General features: G+C 36.8%; 1 protein-coding gene across 1 annotated transcript; it reads right to left on the bottom strand.

Annotated features, from left to right (window-relative positions):
- Positions 1 to 1,627: 1,627 nt before the first annotated feature.
- LOC126703699 (chitinase-like protein 1) lies at positions 1,628 to 4,552 on the bottom strand. The gene is made up of 3 exons (XM_050402755.1): positions 4,071 to 4,552; positions 2,860 to 3,019; positions 1,628 to 2,356 (listed from the first exon to the last, which is right to left on the bottom strand). Exons 1-3 carry the CDS (start codon positions 4,450 to 4,452, stop codon positions 1,939 to 1,941), a joined length of 960 nt encoding a protein of 319 aa, XP_050258712.1. The 5' UTR covers positions 4,453 to 4,552; the 3' UTR covers positions 1,628 to 1,938.
- Positions 4,553 to 18,627: the final 14,075 nt, after the last annotated feature.

The raw sequence follows: 18,627 nt of genomic DNA, 5'->3' as shown, positions 1-18,627 counted from the left end.
GCAAATACATATGTATGCAACAAAAATGTATTTACAGCTTAATACAAAAGCAACGTGTGGCAAGAATTCAAATGTACAGTATCAATGCATTGAAGAAACAATGGATCATATGTGAGAGGACTCGACATGATTTAAAATAGATCTTGTAACAATACCATCCTTTTACAAACTTTTGTTTTACAAAAATTTCTACAATGTTCTTATTTCCGACTTTCTTTGATTTTTTGGAAGGAATATAATACTTCTATGACACAAAAACTTTAGAAACAATTTATTAAAATAATTTGGAGCCCAACCCATGCATGCATTTAACATGCTTTCTACATTCTAAAGCTTTATTATAAATTATATAATAAGATGTCTTTATCTTCAAAAAAATTTAAGGTATAAAAGAAATCTATTGCATTTCCTTCAAATTTTGGGGTCAAAGTCAAAGATGGTGGTGAATGGTGATGAGTCTTAAAAAAGCCATGGTTGTCTGTCACTAAAATGGTTATATGGGTTTTGATTGGAAGAAAGTTTGGTGGTGAAGAATGGAGGTGAATTTGGTTATGGTTGTCGGCAAACATGAATTGTGATTATCTATAAGGACGTGAAAGATGGTGATGGTTGGTGACAAGCAAAAACCCAAATTATTATTACTTTATGTACAAAGTAAGTCTATTTCCTGGCATGAATGTTTCTAACAGTTTCTGACATGACAAACACCAACATAGATTATTTACTAACTATAATGCTAAAAAGACATGACCACTCCACTCTAACAAGAACTTATATATGACAATGCACATCAATGTTTGATTTATTATGAACTGTGTTCTACTGTTTTGTGGTCTGATGAGCTAGCTGTGCTCCCCCTTCATCAGAAATGAGGATGAAAATAACTCTACTAGAAGTTCTTACTTCTATTTTTTTTTTCTTTTTTTACCGGAAAAGTTCTTACTTCTTCGGACAACTCCAATATTAAATTACTAAAATGTTGATGTTATGATAAAATCTAGATCAAAATTCACTATCAGTCCCTAAATTTTAGAGCATGAGTGATTTTAGTCTATAAAGTTTAAAGTGATTGCTTTTAGTTCCTTACAATAATAGTGTGGTCAAATTTAAAACTAACATGTTATCACTCCGCTACACATATTAGGTACTAAATATGATCATTTTCAATTTGGTAGTTACTAAAAATATCACTTTATCTTTGTTAAGGACTCAAAACGATCACTCTAAATTGTTAAGTACTAAATGTAATCACTTTTAATTTTAAGGACTAAAATTGCTAATGGGCTAGAATTTATAAACCGGCAGCGTGTTTTGCACTAAAATAGAAATATGTGAATGGATATGATTATAAAAATTCTATGGAGATTTTAAGATCTTAATCCTCTTCTTTTTCTTTTTCTTTTTTTCCTTCTAATTTTTGGTGCAAGGGAAAAGCTCATTAGACAACAAAAACACAGTTCATGAAACATAATTAGCTCAGTTGCTGGAAGTCAATAATTATATATTACCATCTTAATTGAATGCAAGTACGAGGTTGGAGTTTCTCAGCACAACACTGGTAAGCCAAAAGTCATGGCACATGAAAAAGAAGAAAAAGAAGGGAGAGAAAAATTTACCATGAAACCAGTTAATTGAGACCAGAATTTATAAATAAGACAAATTGTAATTTTTTAACTTTACAAATTTGTATTTGAAACATAGATAACAAGAAGATGGTTCGTAGTGAACATATATTGCACAACATCATACCAGGTAGAAATAAATGGACCTCAAAATCTACACATTACAGCAATAACGAAGGGCACCGACAAATAACTCCACACATTATAATTGTGGCCTGAGTATAATATCATCATTGCCAACTCTTATTAACACTTCCCTCTTGGAGAGGATCAATCCAACAATAAAATAGGCTACCTAGTAATCATCTTGTAGAGCTCAAGAAGTTGCGGTGTTGGCAGTGGTGACAGGGTTAAATGCAACCTGCTCTGCACAAGAGAGCACTTCACTGGGCCCTGCCTGCTCTCGGCCAACACCGAGAAGGTCAAGGTAATATAGGTAATGGGAAATGATGGTGTTCATAGGATCAATATCACCTTGGCCGCAAGTACGTTCCCCATAAAGGATGTTCATTGTGGCACCAAAACCAGGAACACGCTTAGATAGAGTGTCATTCTTGGTAGGCTTCCAGTTGCCAACAAAGGCATCATGGGCTGAAGGCTGTGACTTCTTGATTGGGGTCATCCACCTCCAAATTGCGGCCTGGAAAGCAATGGTAGCATTCTGCTCAACGTATTCTGGATGGTTCAACAGGTCTGCTTTAATACCATCACCAGCTGCACCATAGTTGTAGTTCCTACAGATAACAACACAGATAAAAACACCACCAAAAAAAAAGAATCTAAGAATCAAGTTGGCAAGAAGTTTAATAATACAAACAGGAGCAAATAAACAAGTTAAGAACTACTAGTGACATGGCGCATCATCTTTGATTTATAAAATGATTCTTAAGTGTATGGGTCAGTTATCTAGTGAAGATGCTTATTATAATGACCATCTTAGAACTTATGTACAAGTAGTATATCATCATCGTCATCAAATTATATTTCATATTTGGCATTTCTTCTTTTTTTTGATAGGTAACAAAAGTTTTATTGATATCAAAAGTGCAATGTGTTTACGATTGTAAACTCACAGCAATGAAAAGACTACAAACAAATCAAATGGAAAAACTAACAGAAATAATGAAATCAGACCAGTAGATTGGTTGAAGATAGATAGATTTGGTAACAAAACAAAGGCAACACCATGAAATTGAGAAAAAGAAATTAAACAGTTGGTTCTGAAATATATACAGACCAGTAGATAGGCAAGGCACCACGGCCATAGTATTCAGCTCCAGGAGCACAAGGGTAGGTGTATTTGTAGAAGTCGTCACAGTATGACTGGCTGGGACTCATTTCTCTGTTGAAGCAAAGCCCCCAAGCTAACGGTCCTCCAGTTGCCACTCCATAACCACCTGGTTAGAACCCAATTATAATCACCATTTACCATCAACAATTATGTGAACAAACAAAAAGTTTTCAGTAACTAAATAGTAAATACCATTTCCTCCAATCACTGCAAACACACACACAACCAGGTAATCAATCCAATCCACCCAAAAGACACACTCAATCTTATCAAACACACTGGTAAAAGAATCCCCCCAAAACCCACTCTCTAAAATTTCTATATGTTAAGTAAATTCAAAAGTTCATCAAATTAAGAAAGATACGAAAACACACACTATCTCAAAATATCAAATTAAACACCCAGATAATCGAATACCCTCACAACAAGAAGCCTTATCCACCAAAATCTCAAGGTCAGCTATGAATTCTCACAAACTAGCAGTGGTCAACAACATATATTCTTTTCCGCCATTCTATTATATCTAAAACCATACTCTTTGTTACCTCCTTAATTGACGTGTCCTTTTTCACTAATTCAACTAATTTTATTTGAGGTCTTTCTCTACGCTTTTTTTCCCTCAACTTGAATCAACTCACACGGTTAATCTTTCTCGCTTGTACATGAATCACACTCCTTTATACATGACCAAGCATTAATCAAATTCCCTCAAAACCCACTCCGAATTCTAATCTATTAACTAAATACAATTACCACCAATTAACTCAAAAACAGAAACACAAACACAGTGATAGACAATCAAATCAAACACCCAGCTAAAAGAAACACACAATCTCATTCAACTAACATAACAAACACACACCCAAGTATAAAAATCCACTCAAAACTCACCCTCAAATAAAATTTCCGTTTATCAAGTAAACAAAATCTCTATCCAACTAACAAACTTAAGAAACACACACACGCACGTAATCAAATGCCCTTAAAACCCACTCTAAAATTCCAATTTAGTCAACTAAACACATTTTCCTACAACAAATCAAAAGACACACACACACACCCACAAAATAGAAACAACCAAATCAAACACCCAACAAACACAAACACAACAAATCTCAAAAACCCATCACACATTTTCCACAAAAAATACCACATACAAGAAGTCTGACTCCCAACATGGCCAAGAAAAGCAGCGATCTCCTTCATCTTCTCAGTCTTGTTACCAGTGGTCCCAAACCCAAGTGGCTCGTACTGCGCAGCAGCAAGAATGAACGACTGGAAGTCCCAGAACCCAACGGCATGAGCCACAGGCGTGTTCCTCTTGGAAAACCATTCCTCAAATTGATACACTTGGAAGTAATCAGTGATTGTCTCATTACAGCAAAACTGTGACCACTGATTACACTCCCAACCTTTGGTACACACCTTCTTGCCACGCACCGTCTTCACCTTAGTCACCGTGTCCGGGTCAGACTCCACCGCCACTGCCAGCACCACCAGTGCCAAAATTACCAAAATGCCCTTCGCTTTCATTTTCATTTTCTTTGGTGGTGTTTAGGACAAAGAAGCAAGTTTGAGCTTCTGGGTTTTTCTGGGATGTGTGCTTTCTTTTTTGTTATGCTTTGGTTGTGATGTGAAGGAAGAAGTAAGAGGAAGAAGAGAGGGTTGGATCGAAGGTCTTTTTCTTTTGAGAAAGAGTGGGGTCAGAGAGTGGTTAAGTGGGGTGCAAGTTTGAGGAATGGACGGTGGATTGGAAGGGAAGGTGTTCGGGGTTTAAGTGGGAACAGGCTGGATTTGTGGGGATAGAATATAGGCTCTTACACTGCTGAGATCTCTCACCGACACTCAACAAATGAAGCCAGTTCAATTCTACAGTCTATGGAGTTTTTTTTACTCTGTTCTAAGCCTTTGGGCTGGCTGGGTAAATAAGGCCCAGCAATCCCAGCCAGCCTAATGTGCCACTATTTTTTTTATTAAAAAATAATAATAATAAATTCAAATACTAATTTTTATTTTTATTTTTATGGAGGTATTTAAAACCTCATATTTTGTATCCAATAGCAAAAGACTTTATTCAAAATCACAATAAATCTCTTAAAAGCTTAAAAAACTATTTTTTATTAACTCATTCCACATAAGACATACTGCAACAATGGTGATATTCTTAAAAATTTTGGCAAATAGCTCATAATTTATAATAAAAAAAATATTTTTATATTCATTAAATTAAGTGGCTGATTGCTTTTGGTGTTTATGGATGTTGTTTTCTTTATTATTATTTTAAATGAAGTGGTAAAAAAATAGATATTTTATGTAGGATATATAGTAAAGTAACATGTTTAAAACAAATAAAAGTAAGTTTTTGAGTTACAAGAAACTTAAATTTTTTGTGCAAGTTGGGCACATAGTTATATGAATGAAAGTTTTATGTTAACAAGAGCACATGTAAAAGTGATGATGGATGATTGCAACTTATTATTTTTGTGAAGTTGTGAAAAACAAAAATGTGTTTGTTGCATGACTAAACAATCCAATAATATTTTTATTGGTTTATCAAAAAGAAATTTTTATGCCACGTTGGATTCTCAAGACAAATATCATTTTTTATATTTTGGTCTTTTGGGTAGGTTTAAACTTTTCCCGCCTTATTTAATTGATGGAAGGCCACACTATCCCACCGACAAACAAAACTACAAAAACCAATTCTATACAATATAGTATAGAAAACATTTAAATATTTAAAAAAAAAAAAAAAAATCTATAGTCTATATGGAGTCTTGTCTCTCTTCTTCACCTTTGGGCTACTCAAATTAGGACTAGCAATAACTTTTTTTTTTTTTTTTTTTAATATAGAGAGGCCTAGCAATACCTGCTGGGCGCATTCTTATTAAAATAGAAATATTTATAGTTATTTGGAAAATCTAACATCTTTTTATTTATACTTTGTTTTTCATAGTTAAAATCATGTCTTCAAAATATTATTTTACAATGTTTTATTATGACTTAATGAAACCTACAAAAGTAATTTGTCCGAATTGAAATTGTGTTTTCAAACACACAGTTATAATAAAATATCAAAATCATATTTCTAACACACAATTTTAATTTTTTCAATTCATGTCTCAGAAACATGATTTACAACAAAAATACATGTAACATAGTGCCAAGAGCAACAGTTGTTGTTTATCTATATATATAATAATAGGTAAAACTGAGAGAAAATTCAATTAGAGTCTAATTTTGTGCCACATGTCTCAGCTAATCTAAATTTTAAATTTTTGTGCCAATTGAGTTAATTCAATGTAAGAATCAGATTTAATTAGAGTTTAATTTTGTGCCACGTGTTCCATCTAATCTAATTTTTTTAATTTTTGTGCTAAATGAGTTAATTTAGTATAGAAAATGAAGAGTCCAATATAAATAAACCATAAAAAACCTAATCATATAATTAAAAACAATTCAAATTTATAAGTCATTTATGTAATACACCATGACTATGTAATATACATACATACATACATATATATATATATATATATACGTCTATATTAAAGTTTAGAGAAAATTCAATTAGAATCAAAATTCAATTTTGGTTTTGTTAGTGTTCCATATTAAATTGTTTAGATTTTTGCTATTTTTTTTTTTTTACTAAACTAATGAGCATATTTTTTATACTGTTTTTATTCAGGTATTTTGTATATGAAGATATTGAACGTAACAAACTATAATTGTGCTTAACGATTCCATACACACATACCTTTTCAATTTAGGAGATACTATTTGACTAGTTTATTGTTTTATTTTGTGTTGTATTTACTAAATTTCACAGACAATAATTATGAATTGATATTGTATATGTAATATTCAATAGCAATTTTCAAAATCATATACGTAATAGCAATGTAACGAGAAAATTGGTGTAACCAATATCATGAAAATTGTAAGGAAAAACTATTTCAATACCGCTAGATGTCCTGATCAAACTATGTCCTATATGTTTAATAACTCAACCTAACATCAACAGCACAACTATAATTCATCATTCCCGTGCATAAGCACAGGTTACATACTAGTAATACATAATGTGGTTGCTAATGTTTGAATATTCCATACATTGATATATAGCTTAAATTTGCAAATCTTCAAATCCTTGATTGTGCAAAAATTAGGAGAAATTTCCTATATATTAGCTCAGTCAAGGATCTCCCTAGGCCAAGATCAAAGTTTACACATTCATAAGCTCAGTCAATGATCTCTCTAGGTCTCATCATGTATTTCAACATATAGAAGACACAAATAATATACAAATTACACAATTTATTTCATCAATTTATTTCATTCGTTTTTTTTTTCTTGTTATCTCAACATGGTATTAGAGTCACATTCTTGTAACCTTCAATAGTTTATGTCCATCACTATGCAACCTTGCACATTACTGTTCAATAGCATCATTCACAAAGGAGCTTGCTCGACATCACAGATCTTCTCTTGTCTTGAAATTGATTCCAAGAATCAGTTACATGTTCAAAAATCAGCCAAAAGAATTAAATTGAAGTTCATTCCAAGCTCACACGTGCTTGCTCAACAATCAACATCACATCTTTTTGGCCATTGCTCATTATAATAAAAAAAAGAAAAAGAAAAAAGACAACTTCATATCAACAACTACTTATTTCTCTTGATCCCTTTAAATGATCAAACCAGACCAGACCAAATAAGTCATTTTTTCCCTCCAAAAATCCATTATCACATTCAGTTGCTTCAAAAACCCACTACCACTTTTAGAAATCATAGCCTAAGGCTGGAAATCATTGCCTAAAGGCTGCATTCCACTACACAACACCTGGAAATTTACCTCACAAGTCACGAGGTTACTTATTCTTACAAGTCACAACTTATCTTTTTGGCTTTGATGAGGGCAAAGGAATTATGAGGAGAAGAAAGCAAAAAATTGAAGTTGTTGAAGTAAAAAACTTAATGCGCCCACTTAAAGAAGGATAGAAAATAAAGGAGAGAAAATTTATTTTTTAGGTGTTTTGTTGGAGAGAAGGAGAGGATGAAAATTTAGTGAGATTCAAGTCTTTCTTCCCCTGGCCCTTAAGCGTGGACTAGCTGGTTTTTTTTTTTTTTTTTTTTTTTTTTTTTTTTTTTTTTTTGGGCGTGATACAGGTTGTGGGTTTTTTTTTTTTTTTGGCTCTTCTTCTTTTCTTTTTTTGGGTTTAACGAGATTTGATTTTTTTTTAGCTTTTTTTTTTCTAGGCATGATTTTTATTAATAAATTTGGGCGATTGCTTTTTTCTTTTTTTCTTTTTTTCTTTTTTTTGGGTTCTTTAACACTTTTTTGTTTTGATTAGGCATCATTTTTTAATAAAGCTGTATGAATAAATTTATACAAACTCCCTTTTTTCTATCCTCCACTTTTCCACCTCCAACCAAACACAAAATGATGGAAACTAATTTTTTTTTTATCCTCCCACTTTTTCACCCCTTCAATCAAACGGACCCTAAAATTAGCCTTAAAAGTCGTAATTAGGCCAAGTGCCAACCTTTTTTTCTATGCCAAGTAGATATACTCTTTTTGTGCCAAGTGACTATCATTTATTAAAAACTTTGACAAACTTCACAATTCCTCAATATTTTTGGGTGATTTCAAATTAAACCCTTAAATTTTTAAAAAGTTTAATAAGTGTTAGGTTCTAAAGTCTTAGGATTTTATGTATTTAGAACTCTAATTTGTATTGTTGACAAACCATGATCAAAACAATGTGTTTAGAAGTGTTTTAGTCTAGCTCAAAGTTGTGCTTTTATGTAAAGTTGGAATCGAGTTAAAGCAGGAAAGCATTGTGCCTTTTGACCTGGCTCGATCAATCGAAAGACAGGCTCGATCGATCGAAGCTCGGGCAGAATGATTTTCTGCAGATTTGTCCAACTCAGCCCTAAGTGTTTTAAAACATTTTTAGGGTTTCTTATTTGTCCTAAGTATAAAAGGCAAACTCTAGCTACGTTTTAGTGTTGCTCATAATTGCGGTTTGTGTAAATCTCTTGTGAAATCTAGAGGAGCTTTCCTTTACACAAACTTAGGGTTTTCAAGGAGAAGATTTATCTACACCTTGATAATCAATTCAGTTGCTGCCATTGAAACTTAAAGAAAACACAAGCGGGTGTGCTTGTATCTGGTGGTGAATCCAAGAAAGAAGGAGTCCGTAGATTCGGAGCTTTCACGTGGTCGTGTCAGTAAGTTCTACTGGTTGGTAGCAATAAGAAGTCGAGCGTGTGGGCTTGTAAGTCTTATTGTATGAACTTCGATTCTTTCAAGATAGTGGATTCAAGTTTACCTTGAGGATAGCTAGGTCAAATCCTCCCCAGGTTTTTACCGATTTGGTTTTCCGGGTGATCATATCTTGTGTTATTTATTTTCCGCTGCTTTGCATGATTTGATCTTTGTTATTGTGATAACCTAGACTTGTTTAATTGGACTAAGTAACAACTTGGCTAATTACCTAAGTTAAATCCAATTGTGTTTTAAGGGGTCTAAAAACTGTCAATTAGAATATGATTTCTAAATTGTTTCCTTTCATGCCCTTAACAAGTTACTATTAACTTTAATAACAAGTAGATAGTGGGAAAGGACCATAGGCAGAGCACATTATACATGATGTCATTATTAATAATAACTTGAACCCCAAAGTTAATCTTAACTAAAATAATAGAAATTCACATAAGTTACTACTAAAACCTTTTTGAATGCTGAAAATCATTTTATGTGAAAATATTTGACCTCTAGTACATTATAAGAGAATTATTAAATCATATAATAATTAGTTATTTAATTAATGTCATCAAAAAGTTATTTCGTGAATGTTATCTAATTTCTTGTCCGAATCATATCATATTCTATATAATAAAGTAGTGTCCAAGATATTATAGTTGTGTCAAGTAAGTACTCTCTTTTTTCTATTATTAATTTTCCATTTTTTCTCCATAATCATGTGGCGCACTACAAATACGTTAAAGTAATTAATTTAATTACCATAATTGAAGACTCTATTTCTTTTTCTTTTTTTGATAAAACAAAGGATTTATTTTTTAACTAAGGAGCACTATTACATGTATTATCCATTAGGCACTCGCGAGGAGTGCCTAGTTGCAAAATATTACACACATATTTTACATTAAAAAAAAAAATTGGACATTTGTTGTATTCTCTAGCACTGCATTGGTGCTCCCATCCCCTCTTTGCTAGTTCATTTGCCACACCATTAATTTGCTTCACGAAAGACATGACGTGGAAGGACATTTCTTTCTTGGCCGAGCAACATCCTACAATCCAAAATCAAAACAGAATGTTCCGGTGCTAGAACACCATATGTTGTTAGCCAATTGAGGAGAATTTGAGAATCAATTTCTAGATTTATATGTTTATACCCTAATTCCAAGGCCATTTTTAAACCATATCTAATAGCCCATATTTTTGCAATATTATTTGAGGCAATGTCAATTTGAATTGAGAAACCTTTTATCCATCTTCCCTTACTATCTCTTAATACACCGCTACCTCCTGCTTTACCAGGATTATATTTATAACTACCATCTATATTTAAAGTAACAAAAGGGGGTTGTGGAGGATGCCAATATATTATTTTAGTGACTTTTGTACCTTTTTATTTTTCTATGTTATGCAAGATGATAAAATTCTACAGTTAAATGCAAAGCTTTATGCATAAGCTGGTTAAGTGTTTCAGAAGGAGGATTGAATATCCTATTATTTCTAGAAAGCCAAAGTTGCCAAATTCCATAAGCAAATAAAATATTCCAAGGCATCATTTGAAAAGAGCTGGGAGATATATTAGTCAAATTTTCATGTAACCATTCTACCAATGATTTATGAAACAAAAGATATTTCTCATTGTCCAGGAAGAGCAATCTAGAATTCCTTTACCCAAGAGCAATCTTGAATGACATTGTAAAGTACTTTCAAGATTTAGACATCGAAGACACCAAGGCCAATACCAAAGAAGACTCTATTTCTAACCTTTCAAAAAGTTTAAAGGGTAAATTGCAAAGAAGACTCTATTTGAATTTTACCCCTAAAATTTGGGAGTGATTGGATTTTACATCTTGAAGTTTCAGAATTTAAAATTTACTCCCTGAAATATCAGGGTGTAAAATCTAAACATCACCAAACTTTAGGGAGTAAAATCCAAATTTTGAAATTTCAGGATGTAAAATCCAATCACCCCTAAGTTTAAAATTTTACTACCATGAACTCATAAAAATATAAAATAACAACATGCCATAATGTAACTCAATGTGAATATCGTAAGTTGCATGACACAAGTATTTATAATGTTTAAAACTTTACTGCCATGAGTTCATTAAAATATAAAATAACAACATGCCATAATGTAACCCAATGTGAATATCATAAGTTGTATGACACGATTATTTATAATGGATCACATTATAAGTTGTATGACACAAACATAATTTTTTTAATATGATTTATTATAAATACATCAAAATTATGAACAATTTTTTTTTTTTTGATAGTGAAAACTCCACAGCATTCTCATTACTTAGGACAAAAAGTCCTCACAAATTACATCCAGGCTAATTTGGTTTGCTATTACAGGGGGGTGTCTTCCACCCAAATATGACATTCATTACTACTGCTAGCTATCCTAGCCATAAGATGTGCAGCATTGTTACTCTGTCTGCAGATATGGCTTATCGACCAAAATTTAAAGGAACTCAGCCCCATTCTTATACCTTCCACCACCTTCATGATTGAACTTGGCCCCGGTTCTGCCCCTGTGACTGCTTTGACTACCACCTGAGCATCACTCTCCAACTCCACTTCCCACAAACCCAGGTCCCTAGCCAACTCAATCCCCCCTTCCAAAGCCTTAGCTTCCACCTCCAAGGCTCCAAAACGGAGAGGCAAATTTTTGCTCATAGCTCCCATAATCTAACCATCCTCATTCCTGATGACCACCCTGATCCCACTGCTTTTCAGGTTTGTGAACACTGCCCCATCAACATTAACTTTGTACCTCCCATGTTGAGGTGGGTGCCATTTGGTTCTAACAGTGGCAATACCGCGGCTAGGAGGCAGTGACTCATCTGCCACTTCTTTTTTTTTTTTTTTTTTTTTTTTTTTGGTTAAAGAGGAGCTGCATTAAGATTAACTAGCCATAAATGGCGATGTTCTGGCTGAAAGCCTTAAAGTATACAAACCATTAGCATCCGCATTTAAAATACTACAAAGGTCATCACTAGGCGGTGCATTAAGTACAACAAAATTTCCAGAGAAGGAGCAGCCAGCTCTAGCGAGGTAGTCGGCGCATCTATTCGCCTCTCTAAATACATGGGTGATCTTGACATGCTGGATTTGCTTCAGGAGGTACCTGCAGTCATTGAGCAGAGCAGCACAAGAGTTGTTAATATCTTTCTTAGACTGCACAAGGTTGACAACAATTTGGGCATCTAATTCAACATATAGGTGGTTAATACCAAGTTGGGCTGCAAGCAACAGCCCATCCCTCAAGGCCCAAAATTCAGCAGCCACACTTGTAGCCAGCCCAATATTTCTCATGTAGCCCATAACCCACTTCCCTTCATGGTCACGGATAAGACCACCCCCACCAGCACTTCCCGGATTCCCCTGTGATGCCCCATCAGAGTTGAGCTTAAACCACCCTTGGTCTGGTTTGTACCAGCAAATCTGATTTACAATGCCATGCCTTAAATTACGCCTCCTGCTCACGCAAAAGAAGAATTCACGTGCAATCTGGATGCACGTCAGGTGGAGGTTGGGATTGATAGGAGCATTTTCAAATGTAACATTATTTCTATGCCTCCATAAGCACCAAATAGCAAATGGAAATTGTATATTCCAGGGAAAGCCATTAGCTAGGATATGGTTGCTGCCAACACAGCTCTGCTTGATCCAGTCCAAAGGATTTAACTGCAGAAAGTTAGGGAAAATCTGGGGCGTACCCAATTTCTTCCAAAATGTAAGAGCAAAGGAGCAGTCTCTTAAAAGATGGATGATGGACTCCTCATGGCGATGACAAATGGGGCATTCCGTGTGGCAGTTAATGCCTCTGTCAGCAAGAGTTTTTCGCACCGGTAAACTATTATGAAAGCAAAGCCAAATGAAATGCTGAATTTTTGGTAAGGTATCAATTTTCCACAGCCAGCCTCCGGAAAAGGCAATGCTGTTTGCTTCATCCTCACGCGCCAGATCATATGCCGAGGCTGCACTGAATTCTCCATTTTGTGAAAATTTCCATACAAGAGTGTCCTCTTTGTCACCAAACATTTGCATAGGTACAGCTAGGATTTTCTCCAACACTTCCTTTGGCAAAACAAATGAAAGGTTCTCCCAACACCATCTTCCTTCTTGAAAAACATTTGCTATTGTTAGCTGAAGGTCAGAATGGGTGAGCGGACCTTCAATTAGCTCTCTAACTGAATCTCCTTTTATCCAATTACTTCCCCAAAAGAGAAGCTTTGACTTAGTGCCAGCAATCCACCCAACCCCTTTTTCAAAAACAGGGAAGCCCGCCTTGATGGCAGACCATACAGAGGAGCACGGAAGCTTTTCAGGATCTTTGGAACTTCTTCTTGTCCGTGAGCAATATTTATTCAGAATAATTTTTGTCCATAGCGCATCCTTTTCATGGTAGAGTCTCCAGTTGAGCTTAGCGAGAAGGGCGATATTTTTTGCTCTCGCTTGTTGTATGCCAAGTCCACCTTTCTCCTTTGGCATGATAATCTTATTCCAGCCAACAAGATGAAGCTTTTTCTTTTCTACGGAAGAGCCCCATAGAAAGTCCCTGCTTATTTTATCAATTTTTTCACTTAAATGGACTGGCAGAACAGCCCCTTGCATCACATAATTGGGTATAGCTGTAAGAGTAGCCTTAACCAGCACACATCTTCCAGCAAATGAGAGAAATCTAGCTTTCCAGCCAGCGAGTTTAGAGATCATTCTTTCAGCAATATAGTTATACTGAGCTCTTGTTGCACCCTTATGCTTAAGGGGCATTCCCAAATATTTTCCTAGACAAGAGGTTGCTTGAATGCCCAAGGAATTACAAATCCTATCCTTAGTATCTTCCTGGATGTTTGGAGAGAAGTAAATCCGAGATTTTTCTGTGCTGATAGTTTGCCCTGATTCCAGACAAAATTTATCTAGGACCTCCTGAATGGTTTTAGCTCCTGCATCATTTGCTTTAGCAAAAAGCATTAGGTCATCGGCAAAAAATAAATGTGAGACCTCCACATTATCTTTAGAAGCTTTCATAGGAACCCAATTTTTCTCCATGCAGCTCTTATTAATAAGGAAGCCAAGATATTCCATGCACAAAATGAAAAGATATGGAGAAAGAGGATCCCCCTGCCGTAGCCCTCTAGAAGGTTTAAAGGAATTTAACTTCCCCCCATTAAACAAGATTGAGATGCTTGTAGAGGAGATGCATTCCATGATCAAGTCAATGAGCATATGAGGAAAATTGAAAGCTTTAAGGACTTTATGTATGAACGGCCATTCAAGGCGGTCATAAGCCTTAGCAAGATCAACTTTAATGGCCATGAAGCCCACTTTGCCTTTTTTCCTATCCAAGGAATGGATGAGCTCTTGAGCAATAGCAAAATTATCTAACCCCCTTCTCCCAGGAATAAAGGCTGCTTGGTTAGGGGCAATCAACTTTTCAAGAAGAGGCCTAATTCGCCCCACTATGATTTTAGTAATAACTTTATAGATGGTATTGCATAGGCTGATCGGCCTATAATTATTGAAACTCTCCGGATTTGGGCACTTCGGGATAAGAGCAATCAAAGTTTCATTTAGATAATCCGGAACCGCTTTAGACTCAAAAGCATCCTTAACTTCCTTACAAACTTGACCTTTAACATCCTCCCAAAAATATTGAAAAAATCCTGCATGGAGTCCGTCCACTCCTGGAGCTTTAAAGGGCTTCAAAGACCACAAGCCCTGTCTAATTTCCTCATCTGTAACAGGAGAACACAAGCTGCCCTTATCCTCTTCAGAGATGATACAGCAAGGAGAAAAGTCAAGGGCCGTAGAGGAAAAAGAACCATAAATGCCAGTCTCAAATAGCTTTTGATACTCCGATAGAATAAAAGCTTTAATTCCATTCTCATCAGTGATCCATTCTCCAACAGCATTTTTAATGTTACGTATCTTATTCCTGTGTCTGCGAACAAGAGTTGAGACATGGAAAAAGGACGTGTTGCGGTCACCACAAGCAGCCCAGTTGAGACGAGACTTGAGGGCCCAATATTCCTCCTCCTGTTGTATAATTGCAGTGTAATCCCTTATGAGATCCTTTTCAAGCTGGACAAGGAACTGATTTGGGTCATTAGACAGAGCTTTCTGAGCTCCATATAACCTTGCCAACACTCTTCGTTTACGGGCAAAAATGTTTCCAAATACATCTTTATTCCATATCTTAGCTTTCTCTGTGAATAGTTTTATGGCCTGCCCTAGATTTAGGTGCAACCCCCAAGATCCCTTCACGACCTCAGGGAACTCAGGATGGTGCAACCACATGGTTTGGAACCTGAATGGCTTATCAAGCTCAGAAGGGGGGGGCCTGTATACCTCAAGGAGAACCGGGCAATGGTCCGAAAACACCCTAGGCAAGTGGGTAACAGAAGCTTCAGGAAAAAGAACCCTCCACTCAGAATTTGCAAAGCATCTGTCTATGCGTTCCAGAACCAGGTCAGTGACTTGTCTTAAATTTGACCAAGTGTATTTAGGCCCAGAAAACCCAAGGTCCAGAAGATTGCAATCATCTAGACAATCTTTAAAATCAAGGGCACGATTTAGATTAACCCTCCTACCCCCAAACTTATCCTCACCACAGAGGACCTCATTAAAGTCACCAAGTAATAACCAGGGCAAATTATGAAGTTGTGCAACCTTAGATAAATTTGACCACAAAATTTTTCTCTCAGCCAAACGGGGACTAGCATAAATAGGAGAAATAAGCCAGGTAAGGTTAGAATTGTGTACCTGTACAGTAGCATGAATCTCTTGTTCAGTTGCTGAGAGCACAACTATATCAACCTCTTCTTTCTTCCACAAGAGCCAAAGGCCACCCGCATAACCAATGGTCTCTGTAGTGAAGAACCCATCAAAAGGAAGATCCTCTATGATTCTAGCTGCACGGTCACCACTAACTCTGGTCTCAGTGATGATCAAGATAGATGGAAAGTGATTCACCATCATTTCTAACACACGCCTCTTGAAATCCAACCCTAGAGCACCTCTACAATTCCACAGCAATATATTCATCTTTGCACAGTGGTTGTTAGGAATTTCCACTGGTTCAGTTCCCATTCTGGCTGTGGCAATCATGCTCCATCCCAACCTCCTCAGCAGGTCCTTGGATGCCACCCATTCCGGCTTCCACACCGTCATATAAGTCAGGATTCCCTGTATGTCCTCTCTGTAACACAAGAGCAGATCGCACTTCTTGGCTTGGTTGAGAGTTTGGAACAACTTCAATGTGGGAAAATTCCCCAGGTGGGATACAGCCAAGCCCCTGAAGTCTATCACTTTCCTCTCCTGTATCAACCATCCGAATTCGTCCAAGTGAGGCATTACCAATGGCCTTCTGAGCTCGTTCAACTCTTGTGCTTCCTTCATCGTGATTAGAGGCGCATCCGTGAGAAACTTCCACCATGGATTCGGGGTTGTTTCCCATGCCGGATGGTCCAACCGCAAGGTCCCAGTTCTTACACTTGTTGGAGTTATCGGAAGAATGTGCTTCCAGGCTGCAGACAACTCCTCGTCGAACCACCCCAGTGTGTCCGTCGGAGCAGCTCTGATCTGAGCTATTACCTCGTCTGGGATGACTATGGCCCTGTTCCTGTGCCATATCACCCACCCCGTTGAAGGAAAAGGGGGAAAGGGGTGCTCGGAATGAGACATTAGAAACGTTAAAACTACCCTTGGGCAAGAGAGTTTTTTGGCTGGAGGATGGTTCTGGATTCGGTCTCTTCAAGGATTTGAATCCTTTTGCATTTAGCTTCTTTTTGTCCTGAGAAGACACGGAGGCTTTCCCTTTCCTTATCACGTGTTCTGTCCTTTTCTCCAAATGTCCATCATGCTCATGGCTCAAAGCAATCCGACTGACAATACCACTGCCTTTGGCACCCTCAGCACGTCTATATGGCGTGTAGGAACTTACAAGATCACGTGGCTCAGTTGAATTGCCCACAGTTTCAACGGCTCCAAAGTCCTGACCAGCCTTGAATTGAAATGTCAACTCAGGGTTAAAAGGCGTCTGACCACTGCTGGAAAAGCCTTTTTTGCCCTTAGTTGGTCTGGAGTTAGTCTCAGGTTGCTGACTAGGACTTTTATTTCCAACACCTCGTCCTGTCTGAACTGACCTTTTCTTTTTTGTGACTAGCATCCATTCTCCATAGTTAGAATCTTTAGCTTGATCCATACACTTCCCCTCAACATGAGAGGCCGCATGGGACTCCACATGGGACTCCGGATCAACCTCCCCAGTCTTCGTCGTTGGCTGGACTCTATAACTACAATTTTCCAGCTTATGTCCCAAACGGCCACAGCAGAAGCAAAGAGATGCAATTCCTTCATACAACACCCTTTGCCGTAGCTTCCCTAGTCTGACAGCCGTTATCAATGGTTTTGTGAGATCAACCTGAATACAAAGGCGTGCATAGCTTGCTCTCGTACCCATAGCAGTGTAGGAATCAATCCTAAGAACAGGCCCAATGGCACTACCAATTTCTTTAAGGACAGAGGAGTCATAGAATTCTATGGGAAGCTCAGGAAAACGAATCCACACAGCCACAGCAGAAAACGTAGCTTCTGAAGCTTTGAAGTAAGGCTCCCAAGGCTTAATGGCAAGAAAATGCTCACCAATAAACCAAGGACCACCACGGAGCACTTTGTCATAGTCTGAGTCATCACTGAATTTGATCAGGAAAAAATCATGCCCAAGGTTAACACAGTCCATCCTAGCACTAGGTTTCCATAAGGTGTTGATTTTAAAAGTGAGATAACTGTATCCAACAGATTTACCATACACTTTCACAATCAACGCCTTTGTCCATGGAGCTCTAATACGAGCTTTAGTTTCCTTTGAGAGCTTGATATCAACCATACCCTCAACAAGCTCATCTAGTTCTGAGTCAGAATCTTCCTCTGTTCCTTCAGCTGTATCAAAGCTAAAGGCCTGGGCATAAGCACCAGGAATGTCACCGATTAAACTCTCTTTGTAGCTTACCTGTTTGCGAGGAGGAACAAACGATTCATTTCGTGAGTCATCCTTAAATTTCTTCACACTCCGTACCAGCTCTGCTTCTTCTTCACTTGAACTCTGCGCTTGTTGCTGAAACTCTGGTTCCATGTCTCTCAGGACCTTCAATCTAATTAACTTTGTTATTGCGACTCATCTGCCACTTCTTTCGCATACTCCCTGGCTTCCATTGCAATTTTCTTTGGGTCTTTGCACCTACCTTCATGCTTGAACGCGTTCCTATTATTCCATACCATCCACGCCATGATGGTAAATAGCTCCCAATCCGAGACACTTTCCCTCTCTTTTAGCATCCACACCACATCAATGAATTCCTTCGTGGGCTAATTCAGTTTAAGGAGGTTGAGGCCTACTTCCTTCCATACCTCAGCAACTATAGCGCAGTCCC

The sequence above is a fragment of the Quercus robur genome, chromosome 10 (assembly GCF_932294415.1).
Source record: "Quercus robur chromosome 10, dhQueRobu3.1, whole genome shotgun sequence".
NCBI classification, from domain to species: Eukaryota; Viridiplantae; Streptophyta; class Magnoliopsida; order Fagales; family Fagaceae; genus Quercus; species Quercus robur.
The sequence above is the reverse complement of the archived record's forward strand: the minus strand, read 5'-3'. Positions and strand labels throughout refer to the sequence as shown.